The sequence below is a fragment of the Cladophialophora yegresii genome (assembly GCF_000585515.1).
Source record: "Cladophialophora yegresii CBS 114405 chromosome Unknown aczIN-supercont1.4, whole genome shotgun sequence".
Taxonomy (NCBI): Eukaryota; Fungi; Ascomycota; class Eurotiomycetes; order Chaetothyriales; family Herpotrichiellaceae; genus Cladophialophora; species Cladophialophora yegresii.
Genome location: NW_006913048.1, coordinates 1,161,993 through 1,178,899, shown reverse-complemented (window position 1 = coordinate 1,178,899; position 16,907 = coordinate 1,161,993). Strand labels below are relative to the sequence as shown.

The window sequence follows — 16,907 nt, the reverse complement described above, 5'->3', positions numbered from 1 at the left end:
AATGGAGAACAGGTATACTACACAGTGGTCATGACGCTAGCATTGCCATACCAGCTCAACATGGGATTCTCTCCATTCCTCGTCTCCGTCTCGCGTAAATCCGCCCAGCTCTCTAGGAAGTCCCTATGCCTACACACCCGCGTCAACTTGCCCGTGACCGCTCGGTAGACATCCTCCATGATGGCAAAGTCCGTGGGGAAGAAAATGTCAAAGAACCCCTGATGCACGAACGGCGTGGACACCTGGACATTGCGTCGCTGATAGCGGGTCTGCACCACGGGGGCGTTCAAGCCCGGCACAGTGTCGGACGGGGGCAGGTAGTTGAAGTCGGATAGCACTAGGCGATGGGCAGGGAAATAGGCGGCGAGGATGTCGAAGAACTGGAGCAACCGTGTCGGGATATACTCCGGGACGCTGAGATTCGGGGCAAAAGGTAGGGCATGCCGAAGCCGCCGTATGAACCTAGGATATTGTGTGATGGGCGTGATAATGGGCGACCGAGCCGCGATTTCTCGAACCCGAAGGTATCGTGACGCCAAAGGGTCCAGATTTCGATCGTAGAACTCGAAGAACTCGCCGTCTGCGTCGATGAGGACACTGCCTTGGAGCGGGGTTTCGGTCTCGGGGTCATAGCGTAGGGAGTCGTGCGCAAAGTTGTCTATGACTTCGAGCGCGAGGAAGAAGCACGGCGAGTGGACGTACTCTGTCCAGTCGAAGATGGACCGGTGCAAAATCTGGATGTGGCCTAAATGATCTGCAGCGTATGGTGACCGTCGGAGACTGGTGAGCTGTAAGTCTGCAAGCGAGGAGGAGATCTCAATGATTTTGAACTGCGTGCGCGAATAGACCTCGGGTTCGTGTTCGTAGATGTAGTCCAGGATATTGCGCATGAGGGTCCCGTTCCCGGCGCCCATCTCGTAGATGATCAGGTCATGGTAGGGGAACAGGGTCATTTTGTAGTTTGTCACCAGGTACCGCGCAATGGCTTCGCCGTAGTAGGGACGGAAGAGTTCGGTGGGGGTATGCCAGAGTTGGCGGGTCTCGTCGGGTTCGATCTCGTCCAAGGCATCTTCGAAGTCGATGTATCCTTGGTCGACCAGACGATTGAATTCGGCGCCGTCCTTGATCGAGCGAAAGTCAAAGGGCTGGCCTGCATTGAAGATTGTAGCGTGCTTTGTGAAGTAGCCGTAATTTGGATTATACAGGCTGTCTGTGTGCCTGGTTAGTCTGCTACCTGGATAATATAGCTTGTTTTGCCCACCATCGATGAATTCCCTCGTCAGCATCTTCACTCTACGCGGACGCTGCGTCCTGTGCCGTAGGTCATGGGCGGTAACTCGGGGGTATTCCTTCAGCTGCTTCGACATGTCCTTGGGGAAGGCGTCGATCCTCTGCTGCCATGTACTACCGCCTCCAGGCTCGTCTTCTTTCCGTCGGAGAGAGTATGCCCGCATTTGGTGAGCCGGTTGGCATGCTGGACGCAGCCGTGCTTGCTGGTGTGCGCATTGTAGGCGAAGGCACTTCCGTGATGGTCTCGCGAACAGCTGTTGGAAGATCCGGGTCACGGCGGGCGAGTCCATCGGAGGAGGATCAGAAGCGCGGTCGACCGCTTGCGGACTCGACCAGAACAATAGCCACCTTACTCCCTAGGCACCGCTGCCAGGAAATTGGGCTGCGCGGAACTCTGCCAACGGCCTGCTGGCATTACCGGGATTGGAATCGAATGCGGAGAAGTGGTAGAGATGCGTTTTCGGTAAGGTCGAAATCTACTGCGGATCCTTTGAAGCTGCTACGGCGGATATTTTCAGCCATGCTGCTGTTCGGCTCTTGAGCCGAGTCCTCCCAGATGGAGCAGGGATCTTGTGAGGCTCTCATATTGGTTGTGGTGTCATTGCAAACCCTATCGTGCGACAGGCTTATACACAACTCGACGAGTGATGAAGACGGAGGAACATTAAAAACGCAGGTATGAAGAGGCTAGTCGTGGCTGATTATCCGAGTTCGCTGTGCAACAGACAGGAATGAACGACCAAATCGAAAACAGGTCCGCGGCCTGCATGCTGGCATGAGACATCAGTGAAAGCAGGAGGGGTCCAGCTACAGAACTCTATCTTGATCTCTAGGCTGGCTGTCAGCCTCGTCCGGTACGAGCCAGTGCTAGCGAATAATCTCACAAGGCCAACGGACAACTCCAGTTATATATCAGTCTAGCACTTGTGCATGTAAGACCGGCCCGGGACACTGCTGCAACAAGAGAAACTCGTAACGATGCAATGGTCCGGACGCTCTTTACTGGTCGGCATCGCCTCTGGCATCGCGCTGGCTGTAATCGTCGACCATGTCCGGCAATACTACACCTCAAAATCCAGGTCTTCTTCCAGGACTCGGCTTCAAGCCCAACCAGAAGACACCATCTCTTCCACCGGGATCAACAAGATTGCTCCGTCCCCGATCGGCAGCGGCATAGAGTCAACCATTGGCTCGACACCCCTGATCATAATCCCCTCGCTCAGTGAGGTTACAAAGTGCACAATCCTCGCCAAGTGTGAACACCTCAACGGCGCAGGCTTCTCGCCCAAAGACCGGGTGGCGCTCAGCATTATCACGCGCGCTGAGCGAGACGGCCTCCTCACGCCCCATTCAGGGGACACCATCTACGAAGGAACTGTCGGGTCCACAGGCATCAGCCTCGCCACGCTTTGCCGAGCGAAAGGCTACCAAGCGCACATCTGCATGCCGAACGATCAGAGCCACGAGAAATCAAATCTTCTGCTTAAACTCGGTGCCGTGGTGGAGCGAGTCCCGCCTGCCCCGATCGTCGACCAGGAGCATTTCGTCAACCGCGCACGGAACTTGGCGAAACAGCATACCGCAGACTCAACGAGACAGGGCCGAGGCTATTTCGCCAACCAGTTCGAAACAGAGGCGAATTGGCGCGCCCACTACGAAGGCACCGGCCCAGAAATCTATAGCCAGTGTGCTGGAAACATCACCGCTTTCTGTGCGGGTGCCGGCACTGGAGGTACGATTTCTGGGGTGGCGGCATATCTCAAGCAGCAGAACCCAGATATCAGAGTTATACTGGCCGATCCGCAGGGCAGCGGTCTTTTTAATAAGATCAAGCATGGGGTTATGTTCCACACGTTGGAACGAGAGGGCACAAGACGGAGAGACCAAGTAGACACCATTGTTGAGGGGATAGGCTTGACGCGCTCGACCGTGAATTTTGAGCGGGGAAGGGATTTAATCGATGATGCGATCAAAGTTACTGATCAACAGGCCATGAATATGGCGCGGTGGTTGGTAGAGCGGGACGGCATTTTCGTCGGCAGCAGTAGTGCCGTGAACTGTGAGTGTCCACCATTTCCCTTGGTTCCGTGCTCGCTTCTCAGGGCCAGATGCTTTCGGGCACATGTTCCCAGGGAAAAAGCTAGACGAAACTTCGCTGATACTCGAATATAGGCGTTGCAGCCCTGCGAACAGCACTCGAACTTGGCCCCGGCCATACAGTGGTCACAATCCTGTGCGACTCCGGCAATCGCCATCTATCAAAGTTCTGGGGACAGATAGGTGATATCGGGGGAGAAGGACGCACAACTGTCGAGGACATCCTCGAGGGCAGAAAGCTGGACTGAAGATCTCTGGGCATCAACTCTGGCCGAAAAGCTCTTCATCGGATCCGGGTTCCTGCTTGATGAACAGCTCATCGACCGATAGTGCTCTGCGACGATGCTTCGAGCGGTCGCCATCAATACCGTCATACATGCTTGTCTTCTGCTCCTGGACGGCCTTGGCATCTACCTGACCTGAATTTATCAGTTCAGCCAACCAGATCTCAGCCAATTTGTTCCCGATGTCTGTATTGTTGCGGTTCTCAAACTGAGAGGCAAAGCCACTCATGTCTCGCTTGGGGTTCTGGCAGAGTTGGTGCAGAGTCTGTAGCTCCTGTTTCGACCAGTCTGCTGACTCGGACGGAGAGTTGTCTGTCATGAGGCGATATCGGTCATACACGTCGTTCAAAGCAATGCCTGTCTTTCTGGTCCGTAGTGCTCGAAGTTCTGCGATCTCGTCGAATGAGATACCGGCACCTTCATGCAGCTCGACCAGGGTTTTGAAGTCAGAGACAATCAGTCGAGGCCCCTTGGGTGCTCTTTTACTGTTTGCCACGTAAGCGTGAATATACTCCAGGTCGTGTACATCATCCTCATCAAGTTCGCCTTTATCGAACCGAGTTGCTAACTTGGTCCAGTGGTTGAACATGCCGGTTCGAGTACTCCAGTGGCGTTGGCAGTAGTAGCAGGTTGCTTCCCTCATTTGTAGGACCTGCTCGTCCACCTTGACCTTCTTGCGCTTCTGCTTCGGCGTCTCCTGGTCTCCCCAGTCTGATCTGTCTTCGTCACTAGAGCCTGTTTGATCCTCTTCTTCGACGTCGTTAAAGTCTTCTTGAAGTGGGTCTTCCGACTCGGCGCGGATACGTCTTATCGCCCGAGCCTGATGCACGGCTCTTCTAGTAGACCGAAACCGTGAGCCCTTCCATAATGACTTGCTGTGGTCTGGAGAGCCACTCCGCTGTATTTCCGGAGCTGCAAAGATGGTGCTTGGAGGTGTTCTGGATGTTGAGTTCGGTTTAGCTTGCTCGAGAAGGGCGACGTTTGCCGGGATGCGCCAGGCTGGTTCGATGTGGGCTTGGTACGCAGCATTTCTAGCTCTCTGTATGACTGAGAGAACTTCTCGGCCGACTTGTGGCCCAAATTTTTGCAGAATAGCATTGTCGTCTACGTCGCCGTCCATACTTGTGTAGTCACGATGGAGTTCTGTTGCATCTGAGTCTCCTGACTCGAGTTTGGATTCAAAAAGTGAATCAGGACTGGAAGAATGCCGAGGCCGCGGCGCTTCGAACAATGAATCGTGATCGGAGTTAGTCAGGTCGGACTGGATGGTGTTCTGGCTCTCCGTCGACTCTGGAGGCGTCATGTAGGAAGGCCGCGCATGTACAGGCAGAAACAGTTCTTCATCGCTGTCCATCGGAACCATCTCCTCCTGGTCTTCGGCCATGGCAGCACTTTCAGCCATTTCCTCGATGCTGTTCATGACCTCATCCGCATCGGGGTTGTGGTAGCGAACCTCATCATCGTCATTGATAGTCTCGGTCATGGCTCGCAACAGCGTCTGGCCTCTCTCGTTGTGTAAGCCACCCGGATCCGTCTCGTTCTCCATTGACTGTAGATGGCCATTGTTGACTACGATAGTCATGGAGTCCATGTCGATCTCATCGCCGATGCTGGAGAAGTCGTGGGAGTACTTTTCAAAAATAGACTCGAAACGCGACTTTAGAAGCAGATCATTGCGCTTTCGTCTGCCACCAAGGTCTTCGTCCAGCTGATCGTCTGAGGGAAACATGGAGAGACGCGGTCTCTTCCGAAAGGGCTCGTCCATGTCGCATGCATCCATGGCGCCACTCAAGTCAGACAGACGCGGAATGGATTAAATGTGGATGTTTGTATGGAAGTCAGCAATCGAAGAATGAGGGGAAGATAAAGTGAAGATAAAGTGAAGTGTTCCCCGTAGCCGCGTCACGCGTTTTGGTCGCGATCACACCAACGTCACTTGCAGTTCACCTCGACCCTCACAAGTCTCTCAATACATTCAATCCCTGGTATACCAACATGGCTGAATATTGCCAGAATTGTCGACAGCCGATTGACGTTGACCCGTCGCTAGCACTGCTCAACCCAGCTTCATTTGATTTGCTAGTTGGCACTGCAGGCAAATCTCATTCGAACAGCTCGACTACGACCATCTCGCGCCTGAACTACCCACAGGAGCGCAAAGATCTCTACGACCGGGTTTCTGCTCAGCCAAATTCTCCCATTCACAAACGCTCCATCCCCGCCCCTCAGGATGGAGTGCGACTTCGAAATGGTGGCTACTCCAAGGGCAACACTGACATGTCGTTCATCGAGATCACCCAGTCGCAAGTTGCTCTAACAGATAGGGATCACCGTGATCAAGCGAAACGAAAGACTAGAGATCAGCGCAATGGAGTTGGCGAAGGTCACGAGGATCACAGGGAGGCCGATAAGATGTCTACAAAGAAAAATCAAGTCGAAGACCTCTTCGCTATCCTGTCCTCCCATTCGGACATTGACCATCCAATGTGCCAGGAGTGCACTTCAATAATGTTGACCCACTATGCAACGCGGCTAGGCAGCGCCAACAGAGAAAGAGATGCTTATGCTGGCTTCCTCAAGTCCATTCAACAGACTGTCTTCCCAGAGGAGCAGAAACAGTCAGATGCGAAAAAGGCGGGCACATCACTATACGAGCAGCTTGAACAAACAGAGCTCGAACTCAAGAAACTGGAGGCAGAGATAGCAGATCTAGAAGACCAGATACAACAAGAAGAGTCGGAGGAACAGACATACTGGGCGTCACGCAACCTCACGGATGACACCCTATATCAAACAACGACTCACCTGACCTTTCTCAGAGAGAAACAGGCTCATGATTTCCAGCACCTCGAGCGGTTGCAGCGTACAAACGTCTACAACGACACCTTTTGCATCGGCCATGACGGCTATTTTGGTACCATTAACGGTCTGCGCCTTGGTCGACTGCCAAGTCAAAGTGTTGACTGGTCCGAGATCAATGCAGCATGGGGTCAGACCCTGTTGCTCTTGGCCACTGTCGCAGAACGACTCGGATTCACATTTCAAGGCTATCGTTTACGTCCCCAAGGCAGCACTTCCCGCATAGAAAAGTTGGAATATCCTCAACTGTCTCCAGATGTTCAGAGGCAGACCACAGGCCGGGATCGTGGACTGCACTCAGCCTCAGCAAATCCTGAACCCAAAGTAACGCCCTTGGACCTGTTCAGCAGCGGTGACTTGGCTATTGGGCGTCTTCTCAATCATCGTCGGTTCGACAGCGGCATGGTGGCGTTCCTCGACTGCTTAGGACAGCTTGGGAAATATGTTGAAAAGGCATCCACTACTGATGTCAACAACACGAAAACTTCCACGAGAACAGCGGTCATTCGCGCCCCGTCAACAAAAAGAGTCCTCCCATACGCGATAGAAGGTGATAAGATTGGCGGTATCTCCATCAAGCTTGGTGTTGGCTTTCATCAGGACGAAAACTTCACCAAGGCTTGCAAATATGCCTTGACTTGTTGCAAGTTCCTGCTGGCGCATGTCAGTAACCTTGAAAGCCAGAAGGAAGCTTGATCGGTTGAAGTGCTTGAGTCCTGGTGTTTCCAACGAAAAGCGACGAGCATCGGCAGTTTCTGTCCTTCGGTTTGACAGCTCGGTGGATTGAAATTAACAATCGGATTACCCACAATTGTCCAGCAACCCTCGCGTGATACAGACAATCTCTATGGCAATGCGCTTGTGACTGAGTGTGCACACATACTTTGAAACCATTTTCCTGGCTATTCGCCTTGGATGTGCAGTTTTATCAAGCATTAGTGAACCGATAGGCATCTCCAGACATTATGCCACAAGCCTAAGTATATATTGCATCAACCAAAGTCGAATATCCGGGGCTACTCCTGCTTCAGCAATTTTCTCGATCATGCTCGAACACGGAAGGGCCCATTGTCGCTCGTGAAGCGGGTACACGGTGGTCGTGAGCCAGGAACATCGTCCCAAGGTCATGCCATTAGCTTACTTCCACCAAGTTGCCACAGCCAGATTTGACAGATAATACGACACTGGTGTATGCGACTTTCCAGGCGCGTGTTGACCGATTGCAGCTAACAGTCTAACGATATAAGATAGCTGTGGCCTGGAACTCTGTGCCCCATATTGAGGCCCTCAATACTTTTCTCTCGGACCCCAAGGAGACGACGTTCCCGATGCAGTGTCAACCCATGTTCTTTCATCCTCTATGATTATAGTCGGAAACTCTTTGGAACGGCTCATAGCCGACGGATCTGCACCTTGGAAAATGTGTGTCGTGTGCGTGAAGGCAGAGGCATCGATCACCGCACAGGTTTTGGGCGCCGGATACGCAGCCGCATGGTCCTTATGGGCACAAGCAGCGTGGCGAGACCTACGAACCTAATTAATCCTAGCGACCAGCCAAAGCCGGTTTGCTCAACCAGACCGAGTCAACCCCGCAAATCCATGAAGCTGGCAGAGGCGCTCAGATATTCGATGCGACGTCTGTACAAGCATTCAGCAATCCCTGCGTCCCATGCACAAGGAATCGATGCGTGCTTGCGATAGCCGAGGTCCAGAGACAAAAGGCTTAGCCGTTCTGGGGGTGTCAAAATGGCGTTGTGAGAGGACGGCCGTGGTGCCTGGGCCTTCGCGCACGCAGTAGTGAGTATGGAGACATACATACTCCCCTCATGCAGGTATGTTCACAGTCAACTTATTGGCGTATAGGTGGTGGAGGCTGTCGCAACCATGTCCCTTTTGCATCGCCCAACTGACCAATAGGCGTGCCAGAAGGTACCGGTAGAAGTTCGAATTATAGCCGGCGACCGGCTGTTCTGATGCATGACCTGACTCGTATCTCATCTTCTGAGGTGGAGGCCTGCGCTGTTTACTCATCAGGCGCCAGCATGCGTCAGGTAAGCCCATACGGAGTAAGCCACGGGTCCCTTAGTACGATAATAGCCGCAACGGACAGCTCGAAAGGGGCGCTGGTAGAGCTGAGTGATCCGTGGAATTGCGGCCATTACCACCTCGTACGGTTACAACTCTGTGGGGATGGCGTTTTATTCTTTAACGGGGCAGGGTGCAGATTGCGGGCTCAAATACTGACTTGTGCCGTTGACACTCTGGAAGCACGGTTTCCTTGGTTTTTCATACTTGATCTGCTGAACTCAGGTTGCTGCTCGTCTCGGCGCTTGAGGGCGATCACAATGTAACCATTGCTTGAGCCGAGTGACTACATTTATCTCTCCATCATGGCTGCCAGCGTTCAACCGATTCGTGAACTTCACTTCGTGGCCGTCAGCGGTCGAAAGTCGCATTCAAGCTCGGACAAGAAAGAACGCAGCTCAGTACGTGCGTTTGTGATGCGAGACTACCTGAGGCAGAAGAGCGACCCAACATGGAGCTTTACTCCGGCCAAGGTTGGTGATCAGATGAGGTCGCACCTATCACGCTTTCGAACAAGCTGGAGCGCATCAGCAGCGCGGCCGAGGAAGAGAAAGATAGCAACGGCTTGGCAGCGAGGAAGTGAGGAGAGAAGTAGGACTCCACGTCCACTGATTCCTGCACCTGGTGTCGCGGACGACCGAAGCTCAACACGCTCATCACTCCACGATCTAGACATGACGGATCCCTTCTGCACGTTGGAAGTCGATCTTTCGGACTCGGATACTCAAAACCTTCTCCAGTACTATCAGACTGCGTTTTGGGCCAACTCGTACGCTTGCAATCCCGAAGCCAAGTGGATTTCCGTCGCGCTGATGGATCCAGCCATCATCCACGCCACCCTGAGCTTAGTGGCGATCCACCGAAGGGATTGCTTCTCAGTCGACCTGTCGAATGTCTACTTCAAGCATAGAGGCGAGGCCATGAGGATCGTTGCCCGCAGGTTGAGTAACCTGAGGGAGTCACTCAGTGATGAGACCATTGGCGCGGTGGCGCTGCTTTCCAGCTCGGACAACCATTTCGAGTGGTCCTCCGAGACCCAATCGGCGCACTCTCAGGCGTTGAGCCATCTCATCGCAATGCGCGACGGCATGGGGATGTTGACCTCGAATCGACACATTCAGAGGGTGGCAGGATGGGCTGACCTGCTCCAGTCCGCCATGCATGGAACATGCCTCCAGGTTGAAATGCCAGCCGTTGTGCAGGAAGCCTCGGCCGAAGAAATCGACCCAGGTGTTAGTGGTGATGAACTAGGCGAGCTGCCCACGGGAATCGTGCTGCAAGATCTGCCTCCAGATGTAGGCGACATGATTCGACAACTCCGGATCCTGTCGTCACTGAAAGTCTCTCTGCTGATGAAGCGCAATGTAGAGTTGTGTCGTATCTTCAGCAACCTGCTTTGGAAGCTCGAGTACTCCATTCTGAATCGCTCGGAAACCCCCCAGCTCGACATTGGGACAAGGACAAGCTCACGCAATGACAACTTCAAACAGGATCTTACGTCCAAAATCATTGGCATTGGATCGCTCATCTTCTCCTACCTGACTCTTCGAGACCTTGCAGCCCCCATTGTGTACAAGAGGCTCTGCGGCCGGTTGCAGGGACATCTGGGAACCTTGCTCGTCTTCCTTGAACAAGAGGGTAGTATCAGCGTGGAAGAGGACAGACTCGCCGTCCTCTTATGGTCACTCTTCCTCGGGTGGCGAGCTTCGAACAAGGACGCCGAACGGCAGACTTGGTTCACGGATCGACTTGCCCAAATCTGCTGGCGACACGGGATACTTTCCTACGAGACGGTAAGGGCAAGGATCCAATCGGTGATTCCTCAGGCTCACGAACTGGTGCGTGTTCGGGAGGAGTTTTGGGCTCAGATAGAAGGTGTGATCTGGTCGGATATGCTCTCGCTCGAAAATGTGGATTTTGTGGCCGCATAATTCAGAAGATAGCCATCGCCTATACGTCCGACATTAATTTCACTGCTTCCGAGCATGCGTCTGAAGGGAACATAAATTCAGATATTCCCCTATATCCTTGAACTTATCTGTGGTGGAGGGCAAGAAGCGGACTCTGGGCTGTGCTGGCAGATATAAATGACCGTCAGCCACGTTATGTACACGATCCGCGTCTCGGTCTCGCGTCCCATCGCGGCATCCTTCGAGTCCACACATTGAACACGTCTGTAGCAATCACACAGCACACTCCGCCCGCCATCGCATAGCCGTACAGGCTCGCCGACTCCTCTAATATGGCTCGCGCCCAGACTACCCAAGCCGAACCCTCCGACTTCGAAAAGCAACGCCTCGCCAACATCGCCGAGCGCGACGCCCTCCTCAAGAAACTGACCCAAGAAGCCCAGTCCGCAGGCCTGTATACAAAACCCCCTGTCGTCCAACAGAAACGCACGGCAACAGCAAAACCCAGGGGCCCTCCAGCCAAAAGGGTGAAAAAGGAAGCGGCGGAAATCGTGCCGCGACGGACGAGTTCTCGACTCGCCGGCCTGCAGGCGGACAGTGAAGTCGCGAAGCAGAAAGCAGAAGTCGAATACGAGAAGGTCAAGGAAGTCGAAAGGGCGAGACGGCAGCGCGTGACGGGCGATTTATCTTTTTCCGGCACTGGGACAGCCACAGACGGCTCAAGCCTGATTGGCACCGATGTGCTCCTCAAGGGCGTGGCGACGCCGTACGCACGCACTTTCGACGAACGGCAGATCCACGAGACGAGCGACAAGGATCTCAAGGCGCTCAGGCAGAGGATGAGCGGCCTGCAGCTCTGGGACGCGTGGGAGCCGAATCGCATCAAGATCACCCCGGAGAGGATCTACAGCATGGCGTTCCACCCCACGACGACCAGACCGATCGTCTTTGCTGGCGACAAATTAGGCACATTGGGGATCGTGGACGCGTCGCAGGATGTGACTGGCCTTAAAAAAGAGGATGAAGATGAGGACGAGGATGTACAAGACCCCCAGATCACGCACATCAAGCCACATACGAGGACCATCTCCGCAATGCATACACACCCGTCCAAGCCCGAGACGATCTACACGGCGTCGTACGACTCGTCCATCCGAGCTACCGACCTGACGAAGTCCCTGGCTGTGGAAGTGTACGGGCCCTCGTCCCGCGAGGAAGACGAGCCCGTCTCCGGCGTGGACATGTCCTCTACGGATCCCAATACTCTGTACTTTACGACCCTCAACGGCGCGTTTGGGCGGTATGACACGCGCGCCGCCCCCAGTACGGCCGAGCTCTTCCAGCTGTCGGAGAAGAAAATCGGCGGCTTCAGCTTACACCCGTTGTTGCCGCACTACGCGGCCACGGCGTCGCTTGACCGCTTCCTTCGGCTGTGGGATCTGCGCAAACTGACGAAGAAGATGCCCACGCCGGTGGGCGAGCACGAGAGTAGATTGAGTGTCAGCCATGCAGCGTTCAATACGGCGGGCCAGGTGGCCACAACCAGCTACGACGATACCATCAAGATCCATTCCTTTGGCGTGGGTGCGAAGCCGACTGCAGACGTGGCCACGCAAGGCATGAACATGAATGAATGGAAGGCTGGCTTTCAACTGCCGGACGAGGCCATGAAGCCCGAGGTCGTCATCCGACATAATAACCAGACGTAAGTCCCTCGTGTGCCTGAACATTTGTCCCCCTGGATTTTGTCAGAGTCGCGAGCTGAGCTGAGCTGACTTGAACTATTCATTTGATCCCAGCGGCCGGTGGACAACCATCCTTAAGCCACGCTGGCAGATGTATCCCCAGGACAATATCCAGAAACTGGTCGTAGGAAACATGAACCGGTAAGTTGAGCGTCGCCACTATCTGAGCCCTTCCCATTTTCTGACCTGCCGTCAAGATTCGTCGACGTCTACGCGGCAAACGGCGACCAGCTCGCCCAGCTCGGCGGCGAGGGCATCACAGCCGTGCCTGCCGTCGCAGTGTTTCATCCTTCCAACGACTGGATCGCGGGAGGGACTGCGAGCGGGAAGTTATGTCTGTGGATGTGATGTAGGTGCGCGGCTGATGTTGGGGAGTGCAACCAACCGACCTCGCTTGGCGACAGTACCAGCATAGTTGGGTTGAAGGGCAGGTGACAACCTCGCTACAGCAGCAGCATAGTTGGAAAACAGGGCAGGCGATAAGCCCCGCGGAGAGTCGGTCGATACAGTCTCTTCTACTGTAAGGTATAGTGTGCTTAGTAGTATAAGTACCCGCGGGGGACCCAGCCCCGGATCTGTCGTAGCTTTACCGATTTCAGATCCATCGTGGCTTCGTTATTGAAGATCCATCGTACCTTGAGTACTGCGGTGGTGGATGAATGTATGAGTAAATGCATGCATGCATGCTGATTATGGCATCCTCATACTGGTGAACCAAGACCAGGACCGATAAAACCAACCCCTAATATACTCTGTACTTGAGACCAACAACAAACAAGATGACCTTGGAACGCAACAACGACACGACACAAGACTGTACTCGCTACTTGTCTTACATCGCGCGAAAGGACAGCGAGGTCACGTAGACCGCCCACGGCTAGAACATACCAAAGGTACTTACAGTAGGTAGGGAGAAAGCCACAGAGCATACCTTAGGCAGTGATTACGGTCCCGTTGCTAAGGAGAGGTCCACAGCCTCGCGGGATCACGACAAGAGACTGAATTTACGCTGCAATATTGGACCTCTTAGCTTATAGGTATGCTTGTCATGAACGCGGTGGCACGCGGTCCATGACACCTGTACTTAGTGGCTTAACTACTGTACCTGGGGAATGATCCAGGAGCGCGTCCCTATCCCTGTCCCTGTCCCTGGTAGGGATACTGTGTGTACTGTGCGTGGGAGGAACAGGACCAACGGCCCGATCGTATACATGCTAGTACACAAGGCTATGACGGCGGTGCTCATTCCCGTCCCTCTCCCTCTCCCACGCGATAAGGTACAGTATTATACAATAGGGGTAAACGCACCGCTTCTCGCAAAGTACAACACACAACACCACACGATACAATACAACACAATACAACACAACACGCTCGCTGCTCGGTTGGGTTCTGCTTGCAGTAGCTCAGCCATCCCATGCCATGCCGTGCCCTGCTCTGGCCTGCTCTGGCCTGCCCTGCCTCGGTCCCATCAGTTGGTTCCAAGTCACCCTGTTCCTTTGGTGCTGGTCAAGTCAATTCAAGTATGTCGTCAATTACTCCCTCGCCCGCTCCCTCCGTTACTCCCTACCTCCCTCCTCTACACCCTCCTTCCCCCTCTCTCGCGCTTGCTCCCGGGCTCGCAAGCTTACTCCCCCCCACCCCCCAACGCAACAACCACGAACCCGACCTCCCCCTTCTCCCCCTTCAACGGCGTCCAATGCGACACGAACTTTTCAAACCCCATATACCGCCTCGTACACAGCGTGACGTCCAGACTGACGGCGTTGCCGTGCTTGAGCGCGGCGCGGACGCGGGCTTTGAAGTCCGAGCTGAGTTTCGAGCCGGCCGAGTGGCTGGCTAGGAAGCGGAAGATGTCCGTGCCGATGATTTGGTCCGCGATTGAAGAACCTGGGCCTGAGCGTGCACCGCCACCTGGGCCGGAGTATGAGTTGGATGGGGACAGGGGATGCGGTTGAGGCTTGGAGAGAGTATTGACGTTGGGGGTTGGGCTGTTGGTGTTGTTGCGTGTCTGGTAAGGGTTCGGTTTGGCAGGGTAGAGCATGCTCGCGATGCCGGAAGAGTGGAATGAGATGTAGAATGTCGTGTAGTTTATTACGAGGTACTAAATCGCGACGGAGAAGTCAGTTAGATTTTGATACCCGGGGATAGGGAATGCGCCAGACATGGCAGAACATGACATAGCATAGCAGAACATATTGGCGCGGATGCGGGTACCCACCTTCGAATAAGCCGTGTAGAACGTGTCCATCTGCTTGCGCAGATTCATCTTCTCGATCTTGTTCAGCAGGCCGTCCTCCATGCCTGGCGACTGGTAGGGCTCGACCGCGGCTCTACTCCGGAAAGGGTTCCTCAACCTGTTCTTGAGCGATGACGAACTTTTCGACGCCCCGGCAGAGATAATGCCATTGGCAGCATCCTCGTCCGTGTCGTTGGTCTGCGCCAGCACCCTGAGCACGTCCGACGCGCTGTGGATGGTGGTCGAGCAGTTGATCTGGCCGCCGAGGAAGAAGACGACGTTGCCCGCCGCGTCAAATAGCGGCGTCGTGTAGAGCAGGTTCCAGAACGGTTCGCCGGATTTCTTCTGGTTCAGGAGCAACTCGACCGACTCTTGGCGCGCGTGGATGGCCTCGCGCAGCCTCTTGATGGCCGATGTGTCCGTGTTGCGGCATTGCAGGAAGCGGCAGTTTCGCGGGATGATCTCCTTGCGGGTGTAGCCCGTGACTTTGACGAAGCCGTCCGAGGCATATACGATGGGGTTGTCGGCTTTGGCCGGGTCGGTCAGGACGAAACAGTCGCCGAGTCCGGCGTATTTGGCCCGATTGCCGGACAGGGCTTTGGCGGCGCTCATGGTCATCTGGTGGCGCACGAACCGCGGATAGATGTCCATGGCGACGAGGCGTTCGATCTCGTTCTGCGAGTCCACAAAAACGGTCTCTAGCTTCGGGAGCGTCGAGGCAAGGGCGGCCTTGAGGTCGCGGTTGACCTTGATCAGCAAGCTCTCGGGGATGTTGATCTGGTTGTCGGCGTTGACCGAGATGTAGTCGCGGTGGATCTCAAACATGGCTTTGGCCACCTCGTTTAGTAGGCTGTTGTACTTGTCGACCTTGTCGAGAAACTCCATGTTCTCGCCGCATAGTCTCGACCGGCTGAATTTGAGTAGTTGATGCGCCGTCGTAGGGTTGTGCAGCACCACCTGGAAGACGTCGGGGGCGAAGAAGTCGGGAAGCCGGTTGTTGGCCGACGTGGTTGTGAGGCTGGTGTTTTGCGACGCTCGCGACACGGTCTCGCTGACCGAGGGCTCATACGTGCTCTTCTCTTCGATGGCCTCGAGGTTGAAATCGAGCTTGCGCAGCTGCTCTCGGTTCTCTTTGTCACCATTGTGTCCGCTTGACTCCAAGTCGCGAGATTCAGCAGATTCTCGTCCTGTCGGAGTTCTTGTACCATGCTCATGCTTCCCACTGTTTCTGCTGTCCGTCGACTTGATCGTGTCGGACCGTGGCTCCAAGCCGGGGCGCTGAAGTGGAAGGCTGAAGTCGGGATCAAGACCCATCGGTCCTCCGCTTACGCGGTTGCTGGGTATGTGGTCATCCAGCGTGTAGTCCCGAGTCAACCGACTGCGCGGGCTGAAGCGTACCACAGGTGGCTCCATTTTTGACCCAGATTATTTGGCGGGTGCGCCCGCTCTCGAGGGTTCTCAGTCAGAAACGGAAATGTGAAATCGACGCGCTTGGACGACTCGTTACCTGCGCTCTGGTGGGAGTCATCGTGCACGAGCTCGTCTCGGAGTAGGTTTGAGTAGAAGAAGCAGAAGAACCCACCAGAGGGGAGCACGGTAACCCGCCTCAGCTTGGAACACGGGTCAGGTACCGTCCTATTTACATCCAGGTAGGATATTGTGGACATCTAGGTTTCGTAACGGTGCAGCATGGCCGTAGTAGCAGACGGGGACGTCCTTCCGCCATGCACGAGGAGACCGTTTGAAAGGTTAACCAAGGACTTGGAAGAAAGATTCGGCTCGCCCGCAGATCCACGTTGGCTTTGGAAGTCATCCTGCGCGGCAGGGATTATCGCAGGACTCACATGGCATCCAGGCGAGCAGGGGCTGGGCCGTGGGCTAAGTACCCAGTAACTAGCACAGAGGTGTCGCCACAGCTGAAGAAGAGCTGGAAGACCATCAGGGCAAGACAGGGGTCGGCATGCAATCTGCAAGACCAAGACTCATGCCGACGGCTTTCGGATGCAGTCGTGCATTCGCTATTGTGGTCCAGTGACGACTTCTTCCATGTCGAATTGACCGATGCCAACTAGGCTGGACGCGATGATTACCGGTGCAGTACGAGGTATGTTGCGATGGCCGTCGAATGTGGGGGACCCAGAGATTAACTTTGCAAGCCGCTGTCAACCTATTGATATTGGGAGATTGGCATTTACTGGCACTGACTCGTGGTCCATGGCAGCTTTCCTCAACGCGCGAGATGGACTCCCCCTGGGCGATCGCCACCACCCTGGTCAAGTGCGTGGTGTGGCGTGAAGATGTGGGCGGAATTGAAGAGCTGTCCTTTGTCCCTGATGATGCGTTGTTTCCAGCATGGCAACGTTAGCGGCGACGGCGGGATCACCTCGCGATCGCAGGC

The 16,907-nt window shown here is 54.7% G+C and overlaps 7 protein-coding genes across 7 annotated transcripts; 4 read left to right on the top strand and 3 right to left on the bottom strand.

The window, feature by feature from the left end:
* Positions 1 to 17: 17 nt before the first annotated feature.
* Positions 18 to 1,580, bottom strand: A1O7_05745 (uncharacterized protein; the record flags this gene model as incomplete). Its single annotated transcript, XM_007759753.1, has 2 exons — positions 18 to 1,210; positions 1,262 to 1,580. The coding sequence occupies 2 exons, from the start codon at positions 1,578 to 1,580 to the stop codon at positions 18 to 20; spliced, it is 1,512 nt and encodes a 503-aa protein (XP_007757943.1).
* A 688-nt stretch (positions 1,581 to 2,268) lies between these two features.
* A1O7_05744 (cysteine synthase A) lies at positions 2,269 to 3,635 on the top strand (the record flags this gene model as incomplete). Its single annotated transcript, XM_007759752.1, has 2 exons — positions 2,269 to 3,349; positions 3,463 to 3,635. The coding sequence occupies 2 exons, from the start codon at positions 2,269 to 2,271 to the stop codon at positions 3,633 to 3,635; spliced, it is 1,254 nt and encodes a 417-aa protein (XP_007757942.1).
* A 13-nt stretch (positions 3,636 to 3,648) lies between these two features.
* On the bottom strand, positions 3,649 to 5,436 carry A1O7_05743 (uncharacterized protein; the record flags this gene model as incomplete). Its single annotated transcript, XM_007759751.1, has 1 exon — positions 3,649 to 5,436. One exon carries the CDS (start codon positions 5,434 to 5,436, stop codon positions 3,649 to 3,651), a length of 1,788 nt encoding a protein of 595 aa, XP_007757941.1.
* Positions 5,437 to 5,666: 230 nt separating this feature from the next.
* Positions 5,667 to 7,226, top strand: A1O7_05742 (uncharacterized protein; the record flags this gene model as incomplete). Its single annotated transcript, XM_007759750.1, has 1 exon — positions 5,667 to 7,226. One exon carries the CDS (start codon positions 5,667 to 5,669, stop codon positions 7,224 to 7,226), a length of 1,560 nt encoding a protein of 519 aa, XP_007757940.1.
* Positions 7,227 to 8,920: 1,694 nt separating this feature from the next.
* A1O7_05741 (uncharacterized protein) lies at positions 8,921 to 10,546 on the top strand (the record flags this gene model as incomplete). The annotated part of the gene is made up of 1 exon (XM_007759749.1): positions 8,921 to 10,546. One exon carries the CDS (start codon positions 8,921 to 8,923, stop codon positions 10,544 to 10,546), a length of 1,626 nt encoding a protein of 541 aa, XP_007757939.1.
* Positions 10,547 to 10,857: 311 nt separating this feature from the next.
* On the top strand, positions 10,858 to 12,618 carry A1O7_05740 (uncharacterized protein; the record flags this gene model as incomplete). Its single annotated transcript, XM_007759748.1, has 3 exons — positions 10,858 to 12,230; positions 12,325 to 12,411; positions 12,468 to 12,618. 3 exons carry the CDS (start codon positions 10,858 to 10,860, stop codon positions 12,616 to 12,618), a joined length of 1,611 nt encoding a protein of 536 aa, XP_007757938.1.
* Positions 12,619 to 13,897: 1,279 nt separating this feature from the next.
* Positions 13,898 to 15,922, bottom strand: A1O7_05739 (uncharacterized protein; the record flags this gene model as incomplete). Its single annotated transcript, XM_007759747.1, has 2 exons — positions 13,898 to 14,374; positions 14,492 to 15,922. 2 exons carry the CDS (start codon positions 15,920 to 15,922, stop codon positions 13,898 to 13,900), a joined length of 1,908 nt encoding a protein of 635 aa, XP_007757937.1.
* Between the last annotated feature and the right edge of the window lie 985 nt (positions 15,923 to 16,907).